This window comes from Chamaea fasciata, unplaced genomic scaffold, assembly GCF_029207755.1.
Source record: "Chamaea fasciata isolate MVZ Bird 193981 ecotype frontalis unplaced genomic scaffold, bChaFas1.0.hap1 SCAF_6, whole genome shotgun sequence".
Lineage (NCBI taxonomy): Eukaryota > Metazoa > Chordata > Aves > Passeriformes > Sylviidae > Chamaea > Chamaea fasciata.
Genome location: NW_027094091.1, coordinates 29,714,554 through 29,741,887, shown reverse-complemented (window position 1 = coordinate 29,741,887; position 27,334 = coordinate 29,714,554). Strand labels below are relative to the sequence as shown.

At 38.9% G+C, this 27,334-nt stretch overlaps 2 protein-coding genes and 1 long non-coding RNA gene across 12 annotated transcripts in view; 1 reads left to right on the top strand and 2 right to left on the bottom strand.

Moving 5' to 3' along the window:
• Nucleotides 1-948: 948 nt before the first annotated feature.
• Nucleotides 949-6,099, bottom strand: LOC136290608 (uncharacterized). The gene is made up of 4 exons (XR_010721243.1): nucleotides 6,038-6,099; nucleotides 4,579-4,896; nucleotides 4,022-4,158; nucleotides 949-1,342 (listed from the first exon to the last, which is right to left on the bottom strand). It is a non-coding gene; the product is annotated as an uncharacterized lncRNA (long non-coding RNA).
• Nucleotides 6,100-6,215: 116 nt separating this feature from the next.
• LOC136290606 (general transcription factor IIE subunit 1-like) lies at nucleotides 6,216-13,685 on the top strand. Of its 3 annotated transcripts, XM_066184971.1 has the most exons (7): nucleotides 6,216-6,370; nucleotides 9,647-9,716; nucleotides 9,896-9,982; nucleotides 10,127-10,374; nucleotides 11,646-11,847; nucleotides 12,365-12,591; nucleotides 12,978-13,685. In XM_066184971.1, the coding sequence occupies exons 3-7, from the start codon at nucleotides 9,927-9,929 to the stop codon at nucleotides 13,370-13,372; spliced, it is 1,128 nt and encodes a 375-aa protein (XP_066041068.1). In that variant the 5' UTR covers nucleotides 6,216-6,370; nucleotides 9,647-9,716; nucleotides 9,896-9,926; the 3' UTR covers nucleotides 13,373-13,685. The 3 variants fall into 3 exon arrangements, with proteins under 3 accessions (XP_066041068.1, XP_066041066.1, XP_066041067.1); XM_066184969.1 differs by having other exon boundaries at nucleotides 9,896-10,374; XM_066184970.1 differs by lacking the exon at nucleotides 9,647-9,716 and having other exon boundaries at nucleotides 9,896-10,374.
• Nucleotides 13,686-16,284: 2,599 nt separating this feature from the next.
• Nucleotides 16,285-27,334, bottom strand: part of PCM1 (pericentriolar material 1) — a 42,136-nt gene continuing 31,086 nt past the window's right edge. For all 8 annotated transcript variants that reach the window (XM_066185842.1, XM_066185843.1, XM_066185846.1 and 5 more), the window contains 10 exons: nucleotides 26,262-26,396; nucleotides 25,525-25,722; nucleotides 22,691-22,750; nucleotides 21,340-21,478; nucleotides 20,513-20,658; nucleotides 19,536-19,611; nucleotides 18,333-18,583; nucleotides 18,031-18,123; nucleotides 17,787-17,910; nucleotides 16,285-16,617 (listed from right to left, as the gene is read on the bottom strand). In XM_066185842.1, the coding sequence (XP_066041939.1) occupies nucleotides 16,592-16,617; nucleotides 17,787-17,910; nucleotides 18,031-18,123; nucleotides 18,333-18,583; nucleotides 19,536-19,611; nucleotides 20,513-20,658; nucleotides 21,340-21,478; nucleotides 22,691-22,750; nucleotides 25,525-25,722; nucleotides 26,262-26,396 (1,248 nt within the window). In that variant the 3' untranslated portion in view covers nucleotides 16,285-16,591. The remainder of the gene's footprint in view (nucleotides 16,618-17,786; nucleotides 17,911-18,030; nucleotides 18,124-18,332; nucleotides 18,584-19,535; nucleotides 19,612-20,512; nucleotides 20,659-21,339; nucleotides 21,479-22,690; nucleotides 22,751-25,524; nucleotides 25,723-26,261; nucleotides 26,397-27,334) is intronic.

The following is a 27,334-nucleotide window of genomic DNA, read 5'->3' as shown; positions in this document are numbered from 1 at the left end:
ATTTCTGAGTGCACACCTCAACCTGGTAGGGGGTTGTTCGGATTTATGTTTATGTTTATTGTTTACGCAATGAAGTTGCATAACAGCCATAATCAAATTACTTTGTAATTTAAAAATCAGTTTAACTGCTTAATTAGTCTTGTCCCACTTTAGCCAAGGCAGTGTAGACTATTCACAATTATTAAGTAATGTCCCTTGTGCAAGACAATCTACATTTCCACACTTGAAATTGCTTTACAATTGCAAGAGGACAGCTGAATTCCATGGATGTCTTTCCAGAGCCTGAATGCCTGTGCTGCTATTGACTAAAATAAACAAAGCTATTTATAAACAAAATCCCCAACAACTGTCTTGCTGTGTCTGCCTTAATATACATAAAGCGAGGAATGTGATTAAATGCTTGTTGATTTAACCTTCACCTGTCAAGTCTGAAAGTTTTCTCAAGCCAGACAAAAATTTTATTTCTGTTACAGATAGACATACCTATTTTAATGCCAGTTTACTGCCCTCCCACTGCTGCTTCTGCTCTAGGCACCATGGTGAAAGCTAATACCATTTCACTGAAGAAGTGTTTGCAGCTACTCGCAATGTTGGGATTTCGTAGCTGCCTTTTATTTTACATAGAAAGACACAGTGACAATGGGTGTGTTTTTTCATATTAATTTGCTACACACATGGTTGAGATTCCTCACAAACACCAAGGGAGTGGTCTGATTACTTTTTCTTAAGTTTGTTTTTTTCCCAGGTCAAGTACCCAGCCATATATGTTTTTCTCTTCAAGTTTACATAATAGATACATGCAGCTTTCCTAATTCTGTTGTGAAAAACAATCAAATTGTTCAAAAAAAAATCAATATGTGAGCAACAAGAAAAACATACTTACTTTTTGTATAGCCTAGTTCTAGAAAAACCAGCCTCAGTTTTAGATTCCAGCAGATTTACTGTTTATGTAAATAAAGAGTTAATCCAGTTTACTGTAAACTAGATTAAATAAGGTACTACAGAAGAGAACAAGCTGTCTGGGTGCTGACGTTTAAATAAAAAAAAAAAAAATTAAAAAAAAAAAAAGCCAGGAAAATCTTTCACCTTTATGGTTTCAGGAACCCATGCAGTGAAACCCCATACCATTTCAGAGGAAGAAAGAATGTCATCTCCCATGTTAAAAAGCAAAATTCTGACTATTAATGAGGACAGAAGAAGGCAGGGATTTGAATCTTATTAAAATCAAGCAGTAGTTCTGGGACACACGTGCAAGTGAATTTGCTTCAGAGTCAATTACAAGTCAAGGCTTTGCTTAGAAGCAACACTCCAGAGCAGGGCCCATAGATGTCCAGGCAAATACCTGCAAGGAAAGCAGCAAGACTAAATAGAAAGATTTTCACTGAAGTGAGCAGGCAGGCATGGTGGAGAGTGGATGGACAAAAAAAGTGGATGGTGAGAGCTTCAGGCAGGCACAACTAACAACTAAATATTCCTTCCTCCTGACACAAACACGCGTTCCACTTTCACACAGCCAGCTCTTTGGTGCAAGGAGAAAGAAATACAAAGACAAAGCTTGGATTTCATCTCAGTGGCTGGTAACAGTAGCTTATGGCAAGATCCTGCCAATGGCATGGATCATCAAATGAACTCTTCTGCTTTTGAAGGACCAGAACTTTTGGTGAGGAGGGCACACCCAAGCTCTCTGAGCAGTAGAACCTCTCATCCTTTGGACTAGCAGAACAAGATGAGCCAGGAGTAATGCTCAGTCAAAGAAGTGGCACAAGCCACAGTTTGCCTTGGGAGGAAAACTGCAGATATTTATGCATTCTCTAGGAAGGTGCCTTTGACAGTTAAGAGAGTCTGGGAACTGAACATACCAGTTGACCAAAGGCTGTGATCCAGAACCAAGTGGACCAGGCAGTTGTTCCCTCGAGCTCTGCCTGCCTGTTTTTAGGACCATTGTAACTTGGCAGAATCAAAAATTTTAAAGGTCCTTTGTAACTATGTCGGCTCCCACACAGTTACTTACAGGAGAGGACAATAATTAAAAAGGAGCTAGTCTGTTTACATACCAAGAAGCACTATACTCAGGACATTTTCTGATCTACAGTGAATCAGCTCTGAATTACATTAATTGTATATGGGACAATCTCAGTCTAATTTGTTTTGGAAAGTTTGTTCTCCTAGCTCAAGGGTTGAACATGAGCAATAGAAGGATCCCAGTAGTGAGACTGCCTCTACTGGAGATTCTGCATTTAAGGTAATTCCAGCCTTTGCTTAATGGTTTGTACTATTAGTTTTGTCTTTCTTTTAAACTTGCTAAGTTTTCTGTATTTGGCAGATACAAATGTGTAGGAAAAAAACATCCCTAGGTTTCCTCCTCTTTATCTTTCAGTCAAAACGGGTCACTTCAGTAAGGAATTTCTTTTTGTTTGCAGTAAAAAAAGGTTAGATTACAAGCGCAGAGTTGTAGCAAAGTGCTGCATTGCCATCTTGTTTTAAAGCGGAACTTTAATTCAGGTACCTGGAGGTGTTTGGATTAGACAGTCTTTTCTCAGGCTACACCCAGCATCTGAATTGCACCAGTATTTAAACCTTGGAGTAGTTACATGCAATTTGCATCAGCTTAGTTTCCAAAATGCTACATTTGCATTCCTGCAAGAGATGTATATGCACCATCCCCTGAGAGGTGGGAACAGTTCTCTTAAGACAGCCATATCCAGCTCTATGAACCTTCATGCCTTCTGTGTGAACCAGGTGGGAAAAAGAAGTAAAAGTGACTGGATGGAAAGGAGAAAACAGGGGGAAAAAAAAAAAAAAAAAAAAAAAAAAAAAGAGTGAAAGGAACAGGAGCCAGTGCCAGGAAATATCAGAGGAAAAATAAGTAAAACAGCACAAGACAGATAATACTGCCAGGCTATGAAGATCTAGCAAGTGCAGTACACTTGTGCCCCCACTGACCCTTCCTTTGCTGTCAGCTGAATCCCCAACCAAAATGTGCCTCCTCATCTGCAGCAACTGCTGTTCCCATATATTTTCTAACTATGCTGAGAGACACTAGATCTAAACTGATTCTTTAAGAAAATAATATTGAAATTAAAAATACATATTATCTCAAGCAATTGTTCTTCAGATTTAAAATCAAGATAAGTTGCATCAGAAATAAGCTCAGGCTATTTCTGATGTGGCCAGAAGAATAGAAGCCATTCATTTCCCTTTCTTTTTGAATCAGATAAGTCTTTGTATGATCCCAAAATTACCTTTACAGAGATCCCCTGTTTCACTCACTGCACAGGCTGGGCTGCATTCCTGTGAAGAATGAGAATAGCACAACAAAGGAGAAACCTGTTCCAGTTTTCAAGACATCTCTCTTGCAAGAGAAAGGATGATGTTACAGACCACACACATCTCAGTACCTCCTGGGTCCACTAAACTCTCACCACAGTTCTGCCAGGTGCTGCACAGGCAGAAGGTTGTGGTGTCTGGCTGGTACCCAGTCTGTGAAAGCAGGGGTTGTATTTTGGAAGTACTGATACGAAGGCAATTAAGACAGCGGGCGCCATGCTGCAATCAAGAAAATACTGTAACGTCAATCTGAATTTTGTTATGTCTCAGTTCAGGCTCTCAAAATTATCCAGCAGTCCTGTTTTCAAACTCTGTACGTCAGACCTTCACATGTAACACAGAAACAATATTCCCTTACTTTTCTCATTATCAGGAAGATAAACTAATGCAAAAAGTCTAAAGCTGTCAAAGAAAGTTGATTTAGTTTGATCTCAGCAAGCCTTCAAGGATCATGGAAGGAAGAGCACCATAGGGAAACAGATTGAAAAAATGAATCACTTCAACACAGGGTTTGGACTGTACACAAAAGAAGCAAGGCTCAGAGCCACACACTGCGTGCTGAACATAGACACCCCCAGATTGGCTGAGGCACTGGCTGTGTGAAAGGGCCAGCCCAGGGAAAATGAGGAGATATGTGACTGTGTGATTAAAAGCCCCGTGAGCACATGACAGCAGGTTGCATACAGGTACTTACTATGATTGTGGGGTCTTCCTATTTTGTAATGCTTGAGTGTCTAAGCTAGACAAGTTGAGACTTTATTTTTTAAACTGAGGCCTGGTATTAATTGATGAAGAGAATGAAAGATACAGCAGATTGTGGCTTCCATGTGTCTGTGAGAGAAAGAGAAACAATGAAGAAACTTGACATAGATCCCATTTACTCAAGGTGCGCACTACAACCTCCCACCATGCCATCTGCCCCAGCCGCTGCTCTGCCAATGGGTCAAGCAAAACACATTTGCTTTGTGCAGATCTTCCCTATACCTTTTCACCCCAATGCAGCAACCCACTAATTTTCTCCTCCAACCTCTGATCAGACTATATTTATTTCATCCTCCTGAGACTGCTCAGTTGATTATCTGCCTTCTTTCTATCAAGTAGCCTGCAAGTACAGTGCATGCCCATTCCTTTCCAGATAAACATCCCAGCCACCCAAATGGGTTTGAAAGGCAGCCAAGTGACTTTGCCTATCCCTGTCTCAAGCTCCCACTTTCAATAATGTCTATGTTGCACAACATCACAACCACTTACCAGCACAAATCCTGCTTCCCAAGGCCCTTGGTGCCAGGGCTACCTGCAGTCTGAAATACTTCCTCAGACCACACTTTATTTTTTTCCTTTTTTTTTTTTTTTTTGGCTTGGCTCTGAGTGTGCAGACCTGAGCCAGCACCTCTGTCTGCTACATGGAGGTTAGCAGTCCTTGCCAAAGGAGTTAGCAGCCACAGCATGACAGGTGACAGCTATTTCCTGTTTCTGAAAGCAGTGCTACCAGCCTCACCATCCCTCTCCTTAATTTAGAAAGCTGCTTTGTTGTCATTTGGTTCTACACTTCCACATGCAGGCTGAGGGCTGTAACAGGAATAACAGCACTGAGGTTACATGACACTTTCCCTGTTCAAACCAGTGAGCAAAGAAACCCACAGGAATTGTTTACTGTAAACATTTCCCACAGACTAAACTCAACAGTCTTGCTCCTCTGCATTTTCTAGTGTAACATGAAAATAAAGAAGCACGCTCAAGAACCACTATATGAAATGAGGTATATATCTTATATTTTACCCTGTGGACATTCTACGTCTGCAGCTGAAGATTTGTGCCAAATATACATCTCAGCTCTGAGTATCTGCCGAGTGGATTCTTATTAATTGGGAGAAAAAAAAAAAGAGCAATAAAAGAATTCTTCTCAGCATAAGGGATGAAACCAATCTCTGCTACTATTAACTACAAGCAAAACCAGAGCTAATCTCAGGGATTATTTTTACAGCCACTTCTTCTTGCAGTTTCTAAAAAGCAGTCTCAAACCTTTGAAGTTTTTGAATCTAAATTCCTGTTTACAACTGTTAAAATATGAGGGGTTTTTCTCTGGTATCCACCAATTCTCAGAGGCACTGACTTCTGTAGTGACATTACAAACGCCAGTCCCACAATCTGTCCTATGCAGACAAACACCCACACCTTGAGTCCTCAGTGGACCCACTTGCCTGGTAAGTCAGACAGTCAGAAATCCAGCAGTAACAAAAGCACAATACATGCTGCAACACGTACAGTGGAGATGTAAGTAACACCACTATGAAACACCAGCCTCTGCTGTGCATAAATAAAAAAAAATTCTGAAAGAGGCACGGATTTGAGATGAAATGTGATGATTTCAATCCTAATAGAATTCAGTATTTTAACCCTGTACCATACAATGTCTGGCAGCCTTATTTCAAGATTGTTTTTAAACAGAGATATCTAATTCATAAAATAGTATCCATAACTTTGTCTTCTAGAAAAGTACAGTGAAAAATTGCTCTTTCTTTCCTTTTGAAGACATAAAACACCTAAAAGGATTAATAAGTAAAACTCTGGGAACTAGTAAACATTCCAGTTTGTCCTTTAAGACATTAAAATTTCCAGTTTGATTTGATTCTGACAGCTTCTAAAAAAATTATGTAAATTACCTATCCTAAATACTTGGTTCACAACAACAACAAAAAGAGTTAATTACTTTTAGTCTTCTAAAGTTATGCTAATAAAAGCACTAATCAAAGATTGCAGTCACATTTTCAGTCCTTGCCTGTTGTAGGTGGATTTCATTGAGCAATAAGATTTATAGCTTCAGCGTGACACAACGTATATAAGGCTGAACTCATTCAGTTGCTAATGAAATGTGATTTGGGGACTCTTGCACCAGCTGGGTGATGATTAGGGCTTATCACAGATAGGTCTAGGAAAAGGCTGGGAAATACTTAAGCTTGTTTTGCAGTTTCTTTTAGCTCTTAGGAAAGGAGCGATTTCTCTACAACATCCATCTGAAGTTTTCTGCCTGTGCAAGAGAGAGGTAATAATAAGGTTTTAACTGATTTGCAAGTGATAGGGTTATATGAAGTCTGACAAAATCCTACCAAATATTTCTGGTTTAGTGGCTTTTTAATTGTAAGATGGGTACTTTGTCTTCTCAGTCAGCTCAAAAAATGTTAATTAAGCAACTGGCTTCAGAGAAACCTTGCAAAACTTGCTCTATATGATGTCTCTTGACTTGAAATTCTGCTTTTAATAGTTGCCTGCTGGCACAACAAGCAACTCTGCGCAGGTTTCCCACAGCAAAAAGGGGATCCTAAATGTAGTTTCTAGCTATGGGAATGGCTCCATATAAACTATAAGCTGGAGGGCCACTCAAACATCTAACTTATTGAATAATTTTTAAACTAATCAATGTAATAAAAAGGTAGCTCCTACCCTCATCAAAATAAATACTTTAAAAGCAGTGGAAGTTCAAAGTTAAACTCTGACTTCTAGAACATCTTGTCCATACATGCTATCAGCTGGGGGGAAAAAAAGGAGGGGAAAATCTACGTGAGTAGTAGAATACCTGTCTCCTTATCACAGACTGTATCTCAGCTGCAAAGCAGATTTCCGTTTAAAGCCCTTCTTGCTGCAGAGGGCTACGCACTTCCTACTCCTTTCCTTGGTAAGGGTGGTGTCCAGCTCCTATCAAAAGAGAATTGCTGTCTGTCAACTGAAAACTACGCAATTATTTTCAAAAAATCAGTAGTTTTCATGAGCTGTGAGATTTCAAATTGGGTCATTTAATGACTGAGAGGTTTTTCAGAGTGGATTGGAGAAATAAAAAGTCAAATATAGCAGAGCATGGTAGAAAAAGCTTCCCCGTTTTTATTTGAAGTGATTTTTATTTTAAAATACATCCAGTTTTGATCTTTTTGTAGCCTAAAGGAGGATTTCTTGAGGGGTTTCTTTTCCATGAATGTCCCTTTTCAGGTCAAATTCAGTCATTTTTGTAAAAGAAAGCCATTTCCTTTTCTATTGAACCAAAGGCTTGCATATTTAAAATTTCCCTGCAAATGTACAGTGGGTTCCATGGATTTGTTTTTGAAAAAAAGTTGTTCACTTGTATCCCAGAATATGTTCATGATATTTAAAGTATGTGTTTAGGTATGGCAGGGGGAAGGTTAGACTCTGTTGTATGAGTGTGGTGGGATTTTCTGGAGTTTGTGGGGTTTCTGTGTGTTTGGTTTTTTGTTTTCCTTTCCATAACTATTTTACATGGTTGTAAGACTGTACCTGACCAGCTTTCACCACCAAAGTGGCCAGAAACACTTCAGAGTAGTGCTTGCTTTAGAGATGCAAGTACACAGTGCCAGTCTGAGATAAGGAGTCATCCAGTGAATTGATAGGTCAGCAAACCTCCCACTTCCAGTTCACGTCCTACTTCTTCCCTAATGACGTTACCCAGTTATCACACTCCCTTTGAAATAGTTTCATTCTGTATTTGACTTAGGGTGAGAAACAAGAGTCATGAGAGCTGTACCTAATACAAGTCCTATAAATGTCAGCGTTTTGCTGACATATTAGCCAAGAACTAGATGAAGAAACAGTTTTGTTGTTTTAATACTGCCACGATCCAACTGGAGGCCACACGACACTAACCCACACAGAGGGTACCCCAGTCCTTTCGCAATGTATCAATGCATATGAGCAGTAACACTTCCAACATAGATGCTGGGGCTGCCCTGGGTGCTCCTCTGTGGGGCCGGGTTACAGAATTCCATGGTGGCTGCTTTCCTTTGGGCCTGTACTGCAGGCTACAGTGCCTCCATTCTGTGGACTCTGCCCAGTGTGGAAGGACAAGGTTCAGTGCTCTCCAGAGCGCTTCCCTGAGGAAACTCAAAGCCATGCTATTCTTTTCTGGAACTGACTGAGGACATTGTCTATCCTTTCCTTTCTGCTAACTATAAAGCACTGCACAGAAAGTTGTTCAAAATCAGGCCAGAAAGAGAAGCATAAGTTAGCGTATTTTTCTGTGGATTAAATTTTTTAAGCCCTTTTTGAAGATGAGGGCAAAGGGGAAGTGAAAATGTAACATAAAAATAATAACAACTACTTTTTAAAAGTGCTTATTCATGAAAGGTTTTGTCAAAAAGCACACAACTGCTGTTCTTAATCTGAGAAAGATTGTCAAGGAATAGACTGTCAATGCCAATGCTTCACTCCTTACTGTTGTTAATTTTAACTCTCTTGGAACGGAAGAATTTAGGTTAGGAGGAGGATCTGGAGGCCATCTGGTCCCTTGCTCATGGCAAAACTACTCTCAAAGGCATGTCACTCTGCTCTGGCTCCTGTCCTGTTGAAGTACAGAGACTCAACCTCTTCCCTGGGCAGCCCATTCCAGTGATCCCTCACCTTTCCTGTAGGAAATTTAGGTCAGTGTGGTGCTGTCACCTTCAGGGTTTCCAGACTTGGACCAGCAGGCTCCTATTGTCTTTGTTTTCCATTAGGTGCACCCTGTGAAGTACAAATTTAATTATGGCCCAAGTACTAGGCTAGTGTGTTTTTGTTTGTTTAACTAGGATCTCTGATAAAGGTTCCCTGGAAGCTCTGACAGCAATATGCAGTTACCTGGGGTGGAGCTTTACTACTCTCTGCAGTGGGTGCCAGGGCTGGATGTAGTGTGCCATAACATGCCATCCTCTACCAGCCCAGCCCGACCCAGTGGCTACACCAGCACTTCAGCTGTGCATTGCATGGCTCACTGCAAAGCAATCTGGCTAGAGGCAGTGGTGTCAAATACTACTGAAGGGTTTTAACATGCCTCAAAAAAGGGAATTAGGATGTAGCTTTGTTGAAACATACCTTTTTTTTTTTTTTTTTCTCCCTCCTTACAATTAAGAAATTGTTAGGACAGTTGGGGTGATTAATATTAGTTACATTCTTGTTAATGAGATTAGGAATATGGCCAGAAACCCTAATTCTAGAGGAGAAGAGCACTAAGGGATAAAATGTGCTACCCCAAATAACCTTTGCTGAGTGAGGGCCAGATAACTTGGAGCACCCTGTGCCCCAGCTTTGCAAAGCCTTTGTCTGATCACAGCAGCCAGTAGAAATATCATGAAGAGCCTGTGAACCGGTGCTCCAATGCCACTAAGGCAGATACAGTTTCAACCAAGATTTCTTGTCCTGTGCTTTATTTTTGAAGGCTTTACTTTTACTTCTGGTCTTACCTGGCTGGCTGTGAATGCAAATAGGTGGAACTAGACATGCAAGTTAAATGTGCTGTCTTCTGGGAGGATTATGAACTAATTGAAACACGTTTTCCTAGGTATCTTCTGTGGATTTTTACACAAGAGGATATTAATATTTCAGGCGTAACAACTGTACTTCAAGATTAGGTAATTTCTGATACCTATTAATACCTTCCCCATCCCCAGCGCAGGTTAAGGATTTCACATTCCTCTCTTCAGTGAAGACTCTTGCAGAAGTGCAGCACGGCAAACGACATGTTTTGCACCTCCCTGTGAGGGCTCAGAATGGTTTGTTGCAGCTCACTTTCCTTCTCTTTGTTGTACAGTGCTTCTCCACCGACAGTGGTTCAGCTCTTGATGGAGCAGCAGAACGTTCCCAGCGAGGTGCCGGCAGCCCTAAAGCGCCTGGCCAAGTACGTAGTGCGTGGTTTCTATGGGGTGGAATGTTCCCTGGCCCTGGATGCGCTGATCCACTACCCCTGTGTGAAAGAGGATGACTTGTTACAGCTGCTCAAGTACGAGCGTAAGCAACTGCGCACTGTCCTCAACACGCTCAGGGCAGACAAGCTGGTGAAGCTGCAGATGCGAGCTGAAACGGGGCCTAACGGGAAGAGCACCAGGAATAATTACTATTACATCAATTACAAGGTGCTGGTGGATGTGGTAAAATACAAACTGGATCAGGTACGCCGGAAAATAGAAGCAGATGAGCGGGATTCAACTACCAGATCCTCTTTCAAATGTCCATCTTGCTCTAGCACATACACGGACCTTGAAGTCAATCGGCTCTTTGATGCATTTACAGGTGTGTTACTTATATTGCTGATTTGCTCTTATCTTAAAGAATAACTCAGCACAGAATTGTTTCCTGAGTGAAATTTGCAATAAAAGCATGTCTGTTAGAATATGCTTCTTGTTTGCGGGGGCTGAGGGTCTGGAACAGGGGATGCTGGGAAGTGAGGGTAGGAGAAATGCTGCCTCTGTAGAATAGGCCAAACAAAACAAAGATTAATCTTGAATGTATGAGCTGGTGTTGAGAAACAGATTCCAGGCCTCAGCTTTGTTTTGAACCTAGTTGAGTAATCTTAACTCATCCAAGTCTTGTGAGTCTCACTTCCTCATATGGAAATATGAACACAGTACTGTCTTTGCTCTGTTTTGAATCTCTTAGTTAATCCATTTGTGTGGTCAGTCCTTCTGACAGAAGAGTTGGACAAAATGGGTAAACCAGTCTGTAGTCACCTACTTTAATAAGCATCTTGCAGCTCAGTGGCACCAGAGCAGAGCTGTTCTGTCACTCCTGGGCTGGGAAGTTTAGGCTCCTCATGGGTCAACACAACACATCCACAGCAGAAGTGGTGTCAGAGCTTTTGGATTTTTCTTCTTTAAAACCAAAATAACCAAATAGAGTGTTATTTCAAAATGAGTCAAATTGGCATCATAGTGCAATATATTACTCAGAGCACAGCTACTGTGCTGACATCTCGGTCATGGGATCTGCAAAGGATGTCAGAACCAGGCAGAATGAGCTTTATATACGACTAACCTAAAATGCCAGCGGTGAAATTTGTGTTCTGCCAAAATCATCCCTTTCTTCTAAATGGAGGGACTCTGTCAAGTTACTGAAATTCAAACATTGAGGCTGGTGATAGATTTTCACAGAATACGCCTGAAGTTTTGTTTGTTTTCCTGAAGACATAAAAATGGGGTTTTAGCATTTGCCTTGACTCTGACTCTTGAACAATTAAAACCAGATGCTGCTTATGCTTGAAAAAGTGTCTTTTTTTTTTCTTACATTAAGAACTGAGAAGACTGGAGAAGAGAAAAATAAACTGATAGTAGATGTCTATCCAGCTAAAATTTCTCTCCTGAGACATTTCTCATTTGCATAACAAGTGTATAATACCAGTCTGTCTCAAGTTTGCCTGTGGAATTGAGCTCCCCTAGTTAATGTGAACAAATGGATAAAGCCAGAATGTCTGGGTAAATGTCCAGGCTGTGGACTGCTTAACAAGATACTGCTGATCTTTTTGCATTCTATAAACATGAAAATTCCCACTTTGGAAAATGTTGCAGAGACTTTCCACTGCACTTACTGCAACACTGAAGTAGAGGAAGATGGCTCAGCATTTCCAAAGCACGATGCTCGAACCTTGCTGGCGAAGTTCAACGAGCAGATCGAGCCTGTCTTTGTGCTGCTGCGTGAGACTGAAGATATTGTGCTGCCCTATGACTTGCTGGAGCCTCAGCCAACAGAAATACCAGAACTATCAGAAAGGTATGAACATCACCCTAGAACTTCTGATCAATGCAAATCCCCTCAACTTTACAGTTGTAAAATCTTTGAAATACTGAACTTGCAGCCTATGTACTCCATTCTGCTTTGTTCAGTACAGTCTGCTGTTTAATGAAGAAGTCTGTAATATTTAAGGCATCCTAAATTATTGCTGTACCTTTTTAGTTTTTTGATATATTTTTGTAAGTAATTTATTTCCCAAATTACTCCTTCAGCTGATGTTCAAAGCCCTTTCTGTAAGACAGTAATGTTTCTCTAGCAGTGTGCTTCATCCAGAGACGCACTACTGCAGAGACCTTGCAAAAATCAATGGTTCAGAACCACTTGCCTCTGAGAGAGGTAAAAGAGAATGTAAATTATTAGAGCATTTGTTAAAGCTAGTCTGCTGAGAACACATGTCTTTGGGGTTTGTTTGTGATTGTTGTTCAGGTTTTCCTAATGGGAAGTGGGGGGGTTCTTGCCTGAATTCTACCTCCTCAAAATGTGACACCTCATTCAGCCTTGATCTGAAGTCGGGCTCAAGTGTGCTGGAATCCTGCAGCCACCCTGAAAAATGGGCACACAGAAGTTCTGCTTTTGGCCTTACATACACCCAAAACTTAACCATTGATGTCCAAGACTCAAAGCACAAGAAGAAAAGAAGAGAAAAAGCAACCAAAAAGCAACCTATCTGGTTGTCACAGAGCACTGTGGAAGGAACAGCAACACTCACCAACAACAGTACTGGTAAGTCTAATGAATTCACAGATTAATTCAGCAGCCTTAATGCAGTTAAATACAGCTTTCCCACTGAAAATATAGTGAGCTTGGTTTAGGAGATAACGTTTCAATTTAGTGATTATCCGACCTTAGTTTCCAAAATCCTGTTTTAACACTGATTGAAGTTATATACCTAAAGCCAGAGGTCAGGTGGGTCCTGAAACTTCTGGCTTTACCCGTGCAGTAACTTCAATGGTAACCTTTACAGTGGAAAACTCTCAGAAATGTCTGTACTTTCAAGAGAATTCTAGTGCGGGTAAAAAGGAGCTAGAATAGAAAAAAAATCATCCATGCAGGATGCCTGTGGTAACTGTAAACAGTTGATCCCTCTAACACTTAGTATTGTGCATTAGGAGTAAATGCTTCTGAAGAAACTGAAGAAAATGTTAAAGAAATTGTCACTGATAATGAAATCATCAAGACTCTTCTGACCCATGAATCCAAGTCATCATCTAGCACAGATCAGGCTCCTATTGTCAAAAGCAAACTCCATGGATCATGCAGTGACAACAGTGAGTTTGAAGAGGATGCCAAGCACTCAAGAGGAGCAGGAATGAAAGCAGCTGGCAGCAACTTTGAACAAGAGGAGGAACAGGAAACGCTGGGTCCTATTTTAATGGTAGCTGGCCAACCCCGTTCGTATGGCGAAATTAGTGAAAACCCAGAGCTTGTGTCTCTCATGACAAAGGAAGAGAGAGACACTTACATAAAAGTAGGACAAGAAATGTTCCAGTCTGTCTTTGACTAACTACTACTCTAGCAATATCCAACCCTGTATAGAATGAAGGCTTTTGATTTATGTTCTTCAAAGTTTACCACTGGAGGGTTTTGTTTGAACTTGCTCTTAAGCAAGATGGTAATCCTGTAGTAGGTAACTACAGTTCAAATATTATCATTGCAGCCACAGCAAGTGTTGTTTATTGTTGTAATGCTTAGACTTTGTGGATGATGTAATTAGTTTTGGAGGATGAATAATTTCAGGATACATTTGGATCTAATTAAAATAACATTTGAAAAAGCAGTGATGAAATCTGTAGTAAGAAATAAATTATTCCACCTTCCTCCCAGATGTAACAGTTACTTCCAATAGTTCCAAATCCAGTATGACTTGGTTTCATTCCATACACATGTTCCACTGGTTTGTTAGGTCACTCACTGTACAACAGTAAAGGACAGGTGTCACACAGCAACCTTGTTCTACGGGAAGAGTTGTTACTAAATTGCATTAGCAATAGATGAGAAGCAATTCTGGCCTCTTAACTTTCATCCTAAGAATAATTTTTCCGATTCTTTGGCACAACAGAACTGTCTTGAGTGGTGAACGGTGCAAGATGCATTGAACAGTAAAATATAACATTTCATTTTGGTCCAGATCAGTAAGGGAGAAAGCTATGTATCAAGCCCAAGACTGTTTCTCCCATCTTACTCCCACATTCCCCAGCATTCTTTTTAAGAAACAAATTCTGCTTGAAATTAACTACATGAGTAAAAGGACTGGCATTAGGCATAGTGAGAATTTAACTTCTTCAGCAGTTCTACTACTTGAACAAGGGATAATGAAAGTAGACTAGAAGAGCACAAAACAAACCCCAGGAGGTTCCCTCTGAATTTTAGGAAACACTTCACTGTAAGGGTGACAAACACTGGCACAGGTTGCCCATAGTGGTGGTAGTCTCCCACCAGGAAGATACTCAAAAGGCACCTGGGCAAACAGCTGAGTGGCCCTGCTGACACAAGATGACCTCAAGAGGTCCATGCTCACCATTCCATGATGAAACAGTAGATAGAAATTACAACCAAAGAAATACCATTTCAATGCATTTTTCATGTATGCGTACTGTTGGTTTTGACAGGTAATTTTCTTTTCAGTAGCTGGTGTGGGGCTGTTGTGAATCTGTGCTGAAAATAAGAGTGGATGCCACAGATGTTTTCATTATTGCTGAGCAGCACTTACATAGAGTCCAGACTTTCCTGCTCAGCACCTCATGCCCCCAGCAAGAAGGCTGGGGATGCACACTTAGGAGGGGACATTGCCAGGACAGCTGTCCCACACTGAACAAAGGGCTATTTCCCACCACAGGGCATCATGCTCAGCATACAGAGCTCAAAGAAGAAGGAACAGGGGACAGTTGGAGTAATCGCATTTGTCTTCCCAAGTCCTTGTTATGCATCATGGAGCCCTGTTTTCCTGGTGATGGCTAAACACATGCTTGCCATTGCTTTGCTTGCCTGTGTAGCTTTTGCTTTACCTATTAATCTTTCTTTCAACTATGAATTATTTTGTTTTCACTTTTCCACTTCTCACTCTGATCCCACTGGTTGGGGAGTGAGCAACCAGCTGCTTGGTTGGGGTCAAACCCACTACCCTAGGGCAAGAATGGGGTGTGCTCAGGCTTGCTCTTGGGCTTAGAATTTAATGATTCAACATATAAACTAGCCTTATTTCAAATCTGCACACATAATCTCACTCTTCTTTATAAAAAATATCCTCTTTTAGGACTGAGTGATTCTTGGGCTTAATTAGAACTTTTATTGTTTCAGTTTTAAAAGTTTGCCTTTGTCACAATGTATTTCCTTGGTCCTCAAAATGGTAACGTTTTTTCTGCCTATAGTAGTACCACCAGTTTAAAGCCTGCAGAGTAACTGAACTATCTTCAAACCTTTTGCTAATCTACTTTCATCCCTGGACATGAGAGGCATGCGACCATAATCTGCCAATTCAAAACTCATTCATAAGATTATCTTTTCTAGTTAGACACTCCAAACAAACTAGAAAAAAATCACAGAAGAATTACATTCTCATTTTATTTAAACTTCAAGCATATTTAGCCTTCACCATCACTATACTGTCTCCCACAGTATATAGCCATATTTTCATACTAACCTCAAAAGCAACACAATCCTGAATTAAAGATGACCAGTGCTTTTAAACTATTTTCAGAAAACCTTGTGTTTAAGGTAAACAGGATCTTTATAATGCAGGCAGGTCTGCTGAGTAAGGTTCTTCTAGCTCAGTTTTGACTTAGTGTTATTAGCAACTCTGATCTGAAAAACTAAACAAAGTTTTCCAATCTACTTTTCTGTAATTCTAATTCCACCTTTGCCATGAGACTCCAGAGGTGCTGACTTTAACTGTTTTTTAAAAAACATTAATTTTAATTGTAGTTTCCCAAATTTCATTACAAAGTCAAACACTTCAGAACAGATGCTCCAGACCTTCAATTGCAGCAATTTTAAGTGTTATCTATGAAAAGATACTAACATTTTCAGATATGTTTAATCCTTTGAACATGAAAAGGATTCAGCAAATGCAGAAAAATACAGCTGGTTTCTGCAGTTAACTACAAACCTGGGCTATTCAACTTTACCTCAGATAAACGGGCTGATAGAAAGGAATTCCACAGGCCATGAACAGGAACTTTTTTTGTTACAAGTTATACTCTAGGCTATAAAGACAACATGTAGGTATGTACTGTGTCTATACCTTATATTTTGAGAAGATTCAAGAAAGCTAGAGAATGTCTTGTCCCAGGAAAATTAGCAGTGTTTCGTTTGTGAGAAGAGCAAACTGCTACAAGCATGTCAACAAGTCAATTAACTTCTGGCAACAAACTCAGACTAGCTGTTGGTAAGCCAAAGAAACTTTTTCAAAAGAGAAAATTTACAGACAAGTCCAAACTTTATTTAAAACTACCATTTTGAACAATTTTAAAATTACCAAACAAGTCACAATAAAAAATAAAAAATTAAGACAGAAAAAGAACAGTGCAGCAAAACTGAATAGAAGTGGATTCAGTTCCAGCTGTTTAAACTGCCACAGGCAGAAGATCACATACCTATCCTAAGAGGCAGCGTGTTAAAAATTTTACATTTTTATACACTTCCAGAATTCTGGGAAATTAGTGCTGATCTTCCATATGCATTTGTATACATAGAGTTTATAAATGCAGACATCTTCAGGTTATTCTTATGCATTTTGAGCTCCAAAAGTTTCTGTAAAATAAGAATAAAATCATTGTCTAATATCTACAATGCATCAAACAGCTCATGACCACATTTCAACTGCTATTTCCTCCTCACAAACATTTTGAGCTATGGCTTACTTGAACAGCTACAGCCATCCCCCCCAGTACACAGCTTAAGAATGGCTCAGAGCTAGCTACAGCTTTGGTGTGGCACTATATTCTCGGTCAGACTGTTCCCACAGCAGGCCTGGCCATCAGTATCCACCGAATAAGCACAACAGGCTTGTGCAGGCAGAGCAGTGACAAGCAGAATGCTGACAGGCAGTGACTGAAATGGAAGGAAAAATGCACCTTTCCCTCACACTTTCTTCTGGAAACCATCTGTGCTGCCACTGCAAATGATTAACTAGAAAGCACATTCGTCAGCTTATACTATTTGAGGAATTAGAAGGAAGCACATTAGCAGAAAACTGCTACAATCAGAATACCCAGTTCATGCCTTTATATATGCCATTACTGTATACTCCACTGGAGAACTGCAAGTGTATCAATGAAATATAAATCTTTAATACTGTAATTTTGTCATGACAGTATAGAACAACAACATTTTCTCTGACCTGCATTATCATTAAGTTTTGTATCTGCATTAAAAAAAAAGTCATGAAAGTGAAAAATTTTATTGCTATCATACACACTGGAACTTTTTCCTACCACATAGTAGCCTTCATATGAAAAATAATTTCTTCCCTCCTGAGGAGATATTTTACTATTCTGAAAAGTCTCTTGAATGTTTCTATCAAAAAAACATTGAGCAGTCTGTCAGGAAATTATACTAAGTGCTATTATATCAGATAACAGCAATTATGATTTACAGTATTATTAAACCCAAGCTTGTGTAACAAGAAAAAAAATACTGTTCCATTTGAAAAAGTTTCAAAACCATTATGTTGTGACATGCACATTAAATATGCTAATTTTTATGACTTTATCAGCCACAGAACCTAAAAAAGAATATAGAAGTGAGATGGACAGCAAGATAATATCCCTTCATAACAATACAACATTTTCAAATGCATGATAACAAAATCCAGTATTTTTACAGCACTGCAATAACTGCTAATTTTAATCAGCGATATTTAAATTCTAGCATTCCAGAGTGTTTTCCCAATACGTGTGCAGAATATAGAAAATAATTACCAGGTTCTTTCAATGTTTGGGCATCTCCTACTAGTTCTTGATCTTGAGCTCCACCTCCATCCAGTAATTCATCAGACAAACTCTTGGTTTGGGCCTCCGTTTCCATTTTCTTCATTAAATCTGCCTTTGTAACAAAAAAAAGGCAAATCTCAAAATTCTGGATAATTCTTACTGCTGTCTGGGTAAAACAGACATTTAGGGTATGCACTTCTAAACAACAATCCCACAAATAATAGCAAAATACCTCTGAATACACAGCAAGTTTGAGGGGCAAGTCTTCAACTTTCACAAAGTCATCCTCATCAGATTTTTGACTTACATTTCCAGAACCAGGTTCCTGTTAATATAAATTGTGGTATTTAAGAAGTGCTATTTTGTTTTCTTTTCACTGCAAAACTACTAAAGTACATTAAAAAAACCCCCAAAAACAACATGCATATCAAATTTGCAGATGGAAACAAACCAAGACTGCAAACCAGAAATAACACTAAAACAGAAAAAAGCTTATCCTTTCTCTTGGATGTATCTAAACTGAATTATACACACATATTCATTGACTAGCACAGGTGACTCTGTATCAGGGCTGCCAGCCATGGAGCTTTCAGAACTTGCACCGGATTTGTTCTCTGCACACATGGTATCCGGGGTCTGAGTTTCATTCACTGCTACAGATGAGCTTGATCCTTCTGTTTTCACAGTGGCTGTTATAAAGGATTCTGGGGTATTGACTGTTAAAGCTGGTGTATTCTCCATGACACTGAGGTAATGAGGCACAATTGTAGCCACATCTTGTTCACCTAAAAGCACAGAATTACATTTTAACTAGGCAGAGATAGTAAAATATTTGGAACATACATAAATGCCAGATTATTATTATTATTCTTTTAAAAATTATGATCCAAAACTACAGATGAACAATGAAAGTGAGTTATAGTCTCTCAGACCAACACAAAGCTGACTGAACTAAAACATCAGTTACTTGTACCCTTACACACTTAAGTACAAGCAATTTATCACGAGAGTGCGTGATTTGATTTCTGACTCTAAAAAGTTCTTAAAAAACCCAGAAAAACCAAATTCCAGAACTAAGTGACCTACTATAAAATCTTTATTCTAGGTATAAGAAGATGTAATACAGAACAGTAAATTCCTTAATATTTTGCCACTCTAATATTGATTTTTAGTCTACAAAAAAAGGCCAAGAACAAAACTAGTGTTTGCAACAGAAAAACACACGGAAGGTGGTAATAACAACAGTTACACTAGAAATAACATTTATGCAACCCAGTAATGCTCCCTTCTTTTGATGGAAAATCATTTCTTCGCTCTTAATCATTACTCACAGAAAAAAAACCCTTAAAATATAAAGTAATTTCAAAAACTAGTAAAATGGTAGTAGCAGAAAAAAACAAGTGCAAGACAAATCTAAACATCAGAACACTGTAACACATGTTTATTCTGATACAGTTGTGTCCCAAGAGCTGCAACAATCAGCTAAAATTCTTGTTCATGTCAAGCATAAAAACCACATCTACTTAAGTAAGATTATTCCATGTTTCCTTTTTAAAAGGTTTATTGTGTCAATATCAACACAGGTACATGCAGGCAACTGATACAGTTCCATGAAAAAGACAGTAAATTTGATCATCTTTCTCCTAATTACATGTATCACACTGTCCAAGACAATTCTCACCATATGCAAGTTCATATGGAACTGTTAGCGCCTCAGTTACTGCATCCAGGGCTTACCTTTAACATTAACAGATTCTTGTTCTGATGACAAGATCTCACTGCTTTTTGCCTTACTCAATTCTTGGTTCAAAGTCTATTGGGGAACGTAAAAATGAGTTAGAACAAAATCCTACTGATCAGCTTTATAGTTTATTGCCAAATTTGCTAACTAGAAACATACTGCACACTTGCTCCATGAATTTGTCTTTTCACTAGTTTGAAATAAAGACAGCAAGTTCCTATTTGCTAGCTAGTCAGTGAGTTTACACAAAACTATTAACACTGAGAGGCATGTTTTATCTGAACATTTTCTTTTTGCTACAGTACTTCGCAGGTAAACTCTTTGGTTCCACTTAAAAGATCTCCTGTTTTGGCCTTTAAAGTAAAATGTTCCAGTTACATCCTTGCCTAATATAAATACCTGTTGATCTAACCAAAGCTTCAATAGATTGTTAATCTTATTTAATATGTAAAGAACTGACAATCCTCCAAAACCAGGTCATACACATTTAGATATTTTTAAGAAAACTACAGTGAAATGACAATGATACCCAATAACATTTCACCACTGTTCCAGAAATAATTATCACAGAAGAGAGGAAAGACAAACCAAAGACATGCTAGAATACCAGAGTGAATTACTCCCAACTAGAATTTGATCTCAGCAAACACAGAGAAAAAAACTACTTAAAGGTTTAAAATTATGCTTTTTTTTGAAGTTTAACTTCTCACTTGCAGCTTAGCATTTTTTCCTCTCATAGCAGATGTAAACATCAGTTTTATCTCTGTCCATCCATCCACTCTGGCATCAGCTGCAATAAACTCAGGTGAGGAATGCTACATTTTGCATGTAGCAGCTACTGGTATCATACAGTTTCTTGCATTATTCTTTCAATACGACAAAAAACAGTGCAACAAGAAAATACGAGGTACATATAAATATGTACTGAAAAGCTGTGCACAGGTTTGTTCTGCTTTTACCATTTTGACGGTACCTGCTCATTTTCAGTTGTTTCACTGCTGGCTTGTAGTGATGTCTGCACATCAACAGGTCCTTCCTCAAATTCTATTTCTTCATCTTCATTCTCATCTTCTCCACTGCCATAGTTAGTTAGAGCTTGGGTTTCTGCTTTAGATAAACCTAAAGGCAAATCAATGTAAATTGACCCGTGAATTGCCAAATCCTCCTGAGGAATTTAATGCAATGAATGTTTTACTTCAAAACACACTTTAAGATGAAGATACAGTAATGACTTAACTTTGACAGCATACTTGCAAAGATCTGTACGCTTCACATCAGCTGTATTATGAACAAACACCCCTATGCTGGTGTGAAATGTCAAAGTTATTAAACAAGTTGGTGCAAAAAATGTAAATGGTAAAGGAATCCAAGCCAGTCTTGGTGTAAGACAAAAAATAAATATATGCAAGTTTTACTTTAAAGTAAAAGCACATTTTAAAAAGCCACATTATTTAAACGAAAAATGTATAAAATTTGCACAGCTTTCACATCATTCAGGTTAAAGGCTGGGAAACTTCAAGTTAAGCTGAGACAGGATATATAACTTAATGAATCTGTTTCTAATTATTTTTACAGATCTACTGATTACGAAAAAAATGAGCTCCTCTAATTGGAATATTTAACCCTTGACATAACACTGGGAAATACAAACTGCAAAACTTTCACTGACAAAGGACTAACTATAAAATCTGTGAGAGAAAGTTGTTACACAGCACTACTTAATGCAAATCCTGTTGTAAAATTAGCTGGTCAAAACTACAGTGGAAACACTGAATAATGAACTATATAAAAGTGCCTTACTTATTGCGACTGGACCACTTTCACTTTCCTCATCTTCCTCTTGATCAGATGCATCAGATCTGGTACTTTCAGGCACTCCGTTGCCAGCACACACCTCTGAGTCCAGTACTTGTTTAGCAGTTTCAGTCTCATCCTTGTCCTAGGAAAGCATGGAATACTGCGCAATTTCATGCTGGTCTAAAGACTACACTAAGGTTTCTGCAAAAAGGAGTTGTTTCTCAGAAGCTAAAAAGTATCTACCAAAAATCTGTTTAAGAAGTCCTCAGGGCCTTGAAATGAATACAGCAGAACAATACTCTTAAAGGAAAGCATTGGAACTTCCTGTAAGAGACCATGGCACTGCTCAGACACAGCTTTCAAGGACCTCGTAACTACTGAGTATGTCATTATCTGAAAAGGTTGACATTTGAGCAGCATACTACGTTAAAAAAATCCTTTAAATTAGATTTGTAATTATCAAGAAAACACACACCTGCATTATTACCTTCCAGCAACTTCCCTGCTCCTCCTAAATGAGGGGTAAAAATATTCCTGACTGCAGCTTCTTATTTCTTTAGCAGTATCTCCTCATCAGTCTCTCTGTTGAATAATTTGCTAAATATGCTGAATGAGAAAATTCTGCTCTTCCTAATAAACCTCAAGTAAAGCCCTGAGTTTGGCTCCAATTCTTGAAAGGACTCTTCTACACTACAGCAACCATACCAAGTGATGTACAGCCTCCCACTTTTACTTCCAAAGCAGTGTGACAGAAGCTCTATGCCCTAGAAGAAAGCACTGACTCCACTCCCACACACACCTACTATACCTATGTCCATTTAGGAAAGCAGTTAACATTCTACTTGGTGTATCTACCTGTACCATTCCCTTGGCTGGAGAAAGCTGAACACTGCAGCAGACCATTTAAAACTTCATACACAACACACTTCCCCAGTGATAGCAGTGGTTTTCAAAAGAAACTTAAAAAGAATAGGGACAAAAATGCTGAGCACTAACATCTCATGCTCAGAGCACAGCCAGGCTTGGGCTCTGAGATCTCAAACACCATGTGTCCCAGTTCAGAACATCTACCTTCTCACAAAGATGGAAAGTAAATCAACTTATTCCGTATCATTAAAAAAAAGAAAATGTTAACTGCTAAAAATATTTAAGCTGTCCTTAGAGATGGAAATTATAATTTACTTTGTTACTTTGATAAAATAAACCGCTGAAAATAACAGAAAGGATATTAATAAATTTCTAAAGGCTGGAAAATGGGCAGCTTACAGATACTTGATTCTATGACAGACAACAGTAAGACTAAGTGACCTTTGAAATTATTTGAGGAATAAAGAGTTGAAAGGCATCCACATACTTTGTCCTCATCGACATCTTCAACAGAAGAACAAACATCCACCTGGAGACCTTTTTTTGCCTAGAAGAAACACAAACTGGTCTTCAATTTTACTGAAGTAACTTGGAAATATTGAATCAAACTAGGGCTTCATGAAAGCCAGGCTGAAATGCTAATCTTACTAAGAATTGTTATCTCAAAACAGCAAGAAGCCACAGTCACTTTTGTACACACAGATGTCTTCAAAATTTCAGAGTTGCAAAGCATTAAAAAAATCTGTGCTAACCCTTCTTATTTAAACAATTATGTTTATACTGGGCTAATCCTACAGTCTATGGTTGAATCATACTTAGCATACAGAATCAGATACACCATGGCAGGGGGGTTGAAATTAGATGATCTTTAAGGTCCTTTCCAACTCAAACCACTTCATGATTTAACTCTGATCAAGACAGAGCTGTGTTTTCAGCAGTTATTTTACTGGACTCAAGAGAGCCAGAAAACTGAGCATGAACAAGTGTGTCTGCATCAGGATTCCAGAGTTGAGGGCTGCGAGAAAAACACAGAGATAATTGCACAGGTTTGCACAAAGTAACCAGGGCCTACCACTTCTGGCTCATCTCTGGCTTTGTTGAATCTGAACCTCTGCCACAGCAATGAGGCAAACATTGATCTTAACCCTAATTCTATCTTCCAGGAGAAAAGAAATGCTGAATCTAAGCTGGCTGCATGCTTTTTCACAGCAGGTATAAACCAGCTCTTTATGTAACAAAGGCCCAACAGGCGACTTCAGATAAAACAGGAAGTCATGTCTAAATATTTCTGGATTCAGAGTGTTCCTTTGGCCTCTTTACAAAGCTTTCCACAGTCTCCCTCATACCAGCCTTGCTACTGGTGTATCTAAAATATCTTGAAATATTGCTGGTGGTACACCTAAAAGTACTTGTAGGACTTCACAACAGGATCAAAAAATAACTTCTGCTGACATTTAAAAATGAATTAAGGGTTTGCTTTGGTATTTGTATTTCTAGAAGAAAACTGAAATGATACTGAAATCATAGAGACACAAACATAATCTGGTTTATTGTTTGTTTTGTAAACAAATCATATAACTTAAAAAAACTCCTATGTTCCAAATAAAAGCAATACTAAAACTAATAATGTAAATGGTGTGAAACCTAGCCAAAGCTTGCTTTTTAGAGCAAGAATATGTCCTACAGTCTCAAATATTTCTGAAAAGTTATATATATTTTACATACCAAGTCCAGAAACTGATTCTTTCTGCATATGCCAACAAACGAATGACATGACAACTTCAGAGGATTTATTCCAGTTTGTTAAAGATGATGCCTAACTAAGCTACTGCAAGGAAACCAGCGGGCAAACCTAAAGAGAATGAACTGGGACCTCCAAAAAGTCAAAATACTTAGCTGGGTGTAGTGGGACCATGCATAACTTGGCCCTGGCACTGGAATAGAGTAGAACTTCTTCACAGTAGATAGCCGTCCTGGGTTGAAGTACATTCTATCACTATCTTCATGAACTGTTGAAACCAGGTGAGGGAGTGCTCCCTGCCTCCCCCACTCTGGATTATCTTCTGTTAATGGGCCCATCAGCACCTTTGCCACACGACTCACAGATAACCCCCTCCCAGACTATCTCCTGTTAAAGGGCCCATCAGGCCTTATCACATGACTCACCATGAGATGTTCCGCCCAGAGGGAGGAACCAAGCATTCCAGCCTGGATATAAGCTGAGACTCTGAACACCAGAGGGGCACTTACCCACCGGATTCCCAGAGGAACAGAGCTACCAGACCTTTCTACAGGATCACTGCTTCAGGAAGACCACCTCATCTGGACTGCTTCCATCACTATGCTCAGGTTGTATTCTGACTCTGTCAGTGGTCTTTTGTATTATTGCATCTATTTTATTTTACTTTCTTTCCTTTTTTCCTATTAAATTGTATCTCTGACTTGGAGCCTCTCATTTGTTTTGCTTTCAAACCACTAGAATAGTATGAGGTGTTTTCAATTTGTGCTGAACACAGGGTTGATAGCACAGGGATGTTTTCAATATCACCAAGCAGCATTCCAGAGAGTTGAGACCTCTGCTCCTCATCCTACCCCTAATGCAAGAGGTCTCACAGTCCACAGTTCTTTGAAGAGGACACAGCCAGGGAAGATATTCCTCACTAACCCAAGGGATGTTCCACACCACATGGCATCATGCTCAGCATATAAAGCTGGGTAAAGAGAAAGGGAGGGAGATCCAAAGTGATGGCGTTTGACTTCCTAAATCACGATTACATGTGACGGAGCCTCTCCAACAGGTGGCTGAACATCTGCCTGCCTATGGGAAGTGGTGAATGAATTCCTTGTTTTGCTCTGCTTGCATGTCCAGCTTTTGCTTTACCAATTCAAGAGTCTTTATCTCAACCCACAAGCTCTCTCCATTTTCCCTTCTAATTGTCTCCCCATCCCACAGAGGGAACTGAGTAGCTGTGAGTGGCTCAGCTGCCTACCGGGGTGAAACTATTCAATGGCCCCAGGTGCTAAAACTATTTCAACACTTGTTTATTCCTTCCTACGTTCACAGATAACCACTAGAACATTTCCTCTGAATTATGAACAAAGTCTATACAATTAGATATCTGTAACAGATATTCATCTGTAACACAGGACTTGTCCTTACTGAGGAAAACCAGTTTACACTCCTACACAAGCAATACTGCAATTACACAGCAACTGGTAAAATAAATAAACATAGATAAGGTATAAAATAAGGTAATCAAAATAGTTTAGAAAATACAGTCTCAAAAAAGCTACATTTTTCAAAAATAAAATAAAACAAACCTCTTTAGCATAAGACTGCACTACTTCAGTAGCTTCTATTTTTCGTTTACATCTCTGCTTTACAGAAATACTGTTGTTGTCCAAGTCTTGCATGAGTTTAAAAAAGGCTAATTCATTGAATAACACTTCAGAGATCTCCACAAGAAGATCCTCCCCACAATCTTTTAATTTTCTACCAGCAAATTTCGCCAGTGAATCCTGTGAAGAGAAATAATTCTTCAGTTTCTGAAACAGGCTTTCAAGCTTTAAAGATCAAGTAGTTATCATATTTCTAATAACTCAAAATTAGTTATGTATATATTAGCTCATTTTTTAAAAGAATGCAGTGTCTTAAACAGAGTTTACATGGAATTTCTAGTCACATAACACAGAACTTAATACGCTCATAATTTAAACTCCATGCTTGTAGGGAAAAAAAAGAATAATGAAAAAGTGCAAACTACAGATTTTCAGGAATTTACACAAGATGTCCATGAAAAGCATCACCAGAGCTCTACTTGAAGACAGCCACAGGCCAGAGATACACCTTTCACTACCTTGCAGTGACAAACAAGATGTTCTGTGTGCAGTAAATCATTAGTTCAGGAACCAAGGTAATACCTCATCACCATATCAAAGCTGAGGGAGAACACCAGGTATGCTATTCAAGGTGTAAACTACAACTTCAGAGAAGCCGATTTATCTGTTGCTCATAAGCCAACTTGAGTGTTGCAAAACAGCACTGAAAAACTACTAACCTGAAGTATACTGCCAAGCTGCTTATGAAAGAACTTCACAAATTCTTTACTTTCATCATTTTGTTGCGTAAGAGTCAAGACCATACGTCTTACTGCTGTCAGTAATTGAGAAGAGCACACTTCATCCATGTGTTCCTAACAAGTATCACAGAATGCGCTTTGTTACCACTCCAAAAGAAATATAAATGCCATCAACCCAAACACAGATACTAGTTTATAAAAAAACTACCTGTCCACTGAAGGAACAGCACACCACAAAACATCCTAATCAATCTCACAAACACCATACTTCATGAATGACTGATTGGTCACAAGATAAAGATTTATCTCAGTTTTCCAGTACATGAGTACTTGGCATCTCATAATGTTTGGCCAAACTAAGAAGCTTCATATATTGTAGCTGTGTACACGAGTGTATTAAAGCGTCTATTAAGATATCCACTGCAATACTGCAGCCTTAAAATTGCAAATAAAAAACAAGTCTTCAGGCACTCTGACTCTGGCATGTCAACAATATGCAGTTTTTAAACTTTAGTATCATCCAAATACCTTATTAGACAAACCTAAGTTTATACACTGTGCATACTATAAAAGGGAACAGGGAGATGCCTTAAGCATCTTACAACTCAATCTTTTCTGTTCTCCAACCTTGCAAAGGAGGAACTGTTACTATTTCTCCTTTAAAGGAGAACATTTCTTCTCTGTAATCACAGAATTTAAAAAGCTCTCAACAACTTTGAAGATACTTGTAAACAGGAGAAAATAATGCTAAAAATCAACTACTCAGAGGTGTTCTTCAAAAACACCCTATTACTGTATATGCAGCAGTTTTAATTAGTGATCTCAGTTCTGTCTGCTACAAGGCACCAAATATTTCAGAAGTACATTCTCAAACATTCCTATATTCAATTTTGTCAGCTCCAAAGCAAGCAACCTCTATTCTTTTTGATGTCAAGTCCACCTGCCCTATGAAATCTAGAACACTCACCATTTATTTCTCCTAATAAAAACTACACAGAATCTTTCTGTGGGAACATCTAATTCTTACTTCATCTTCAGTAGAGTCTGCAACT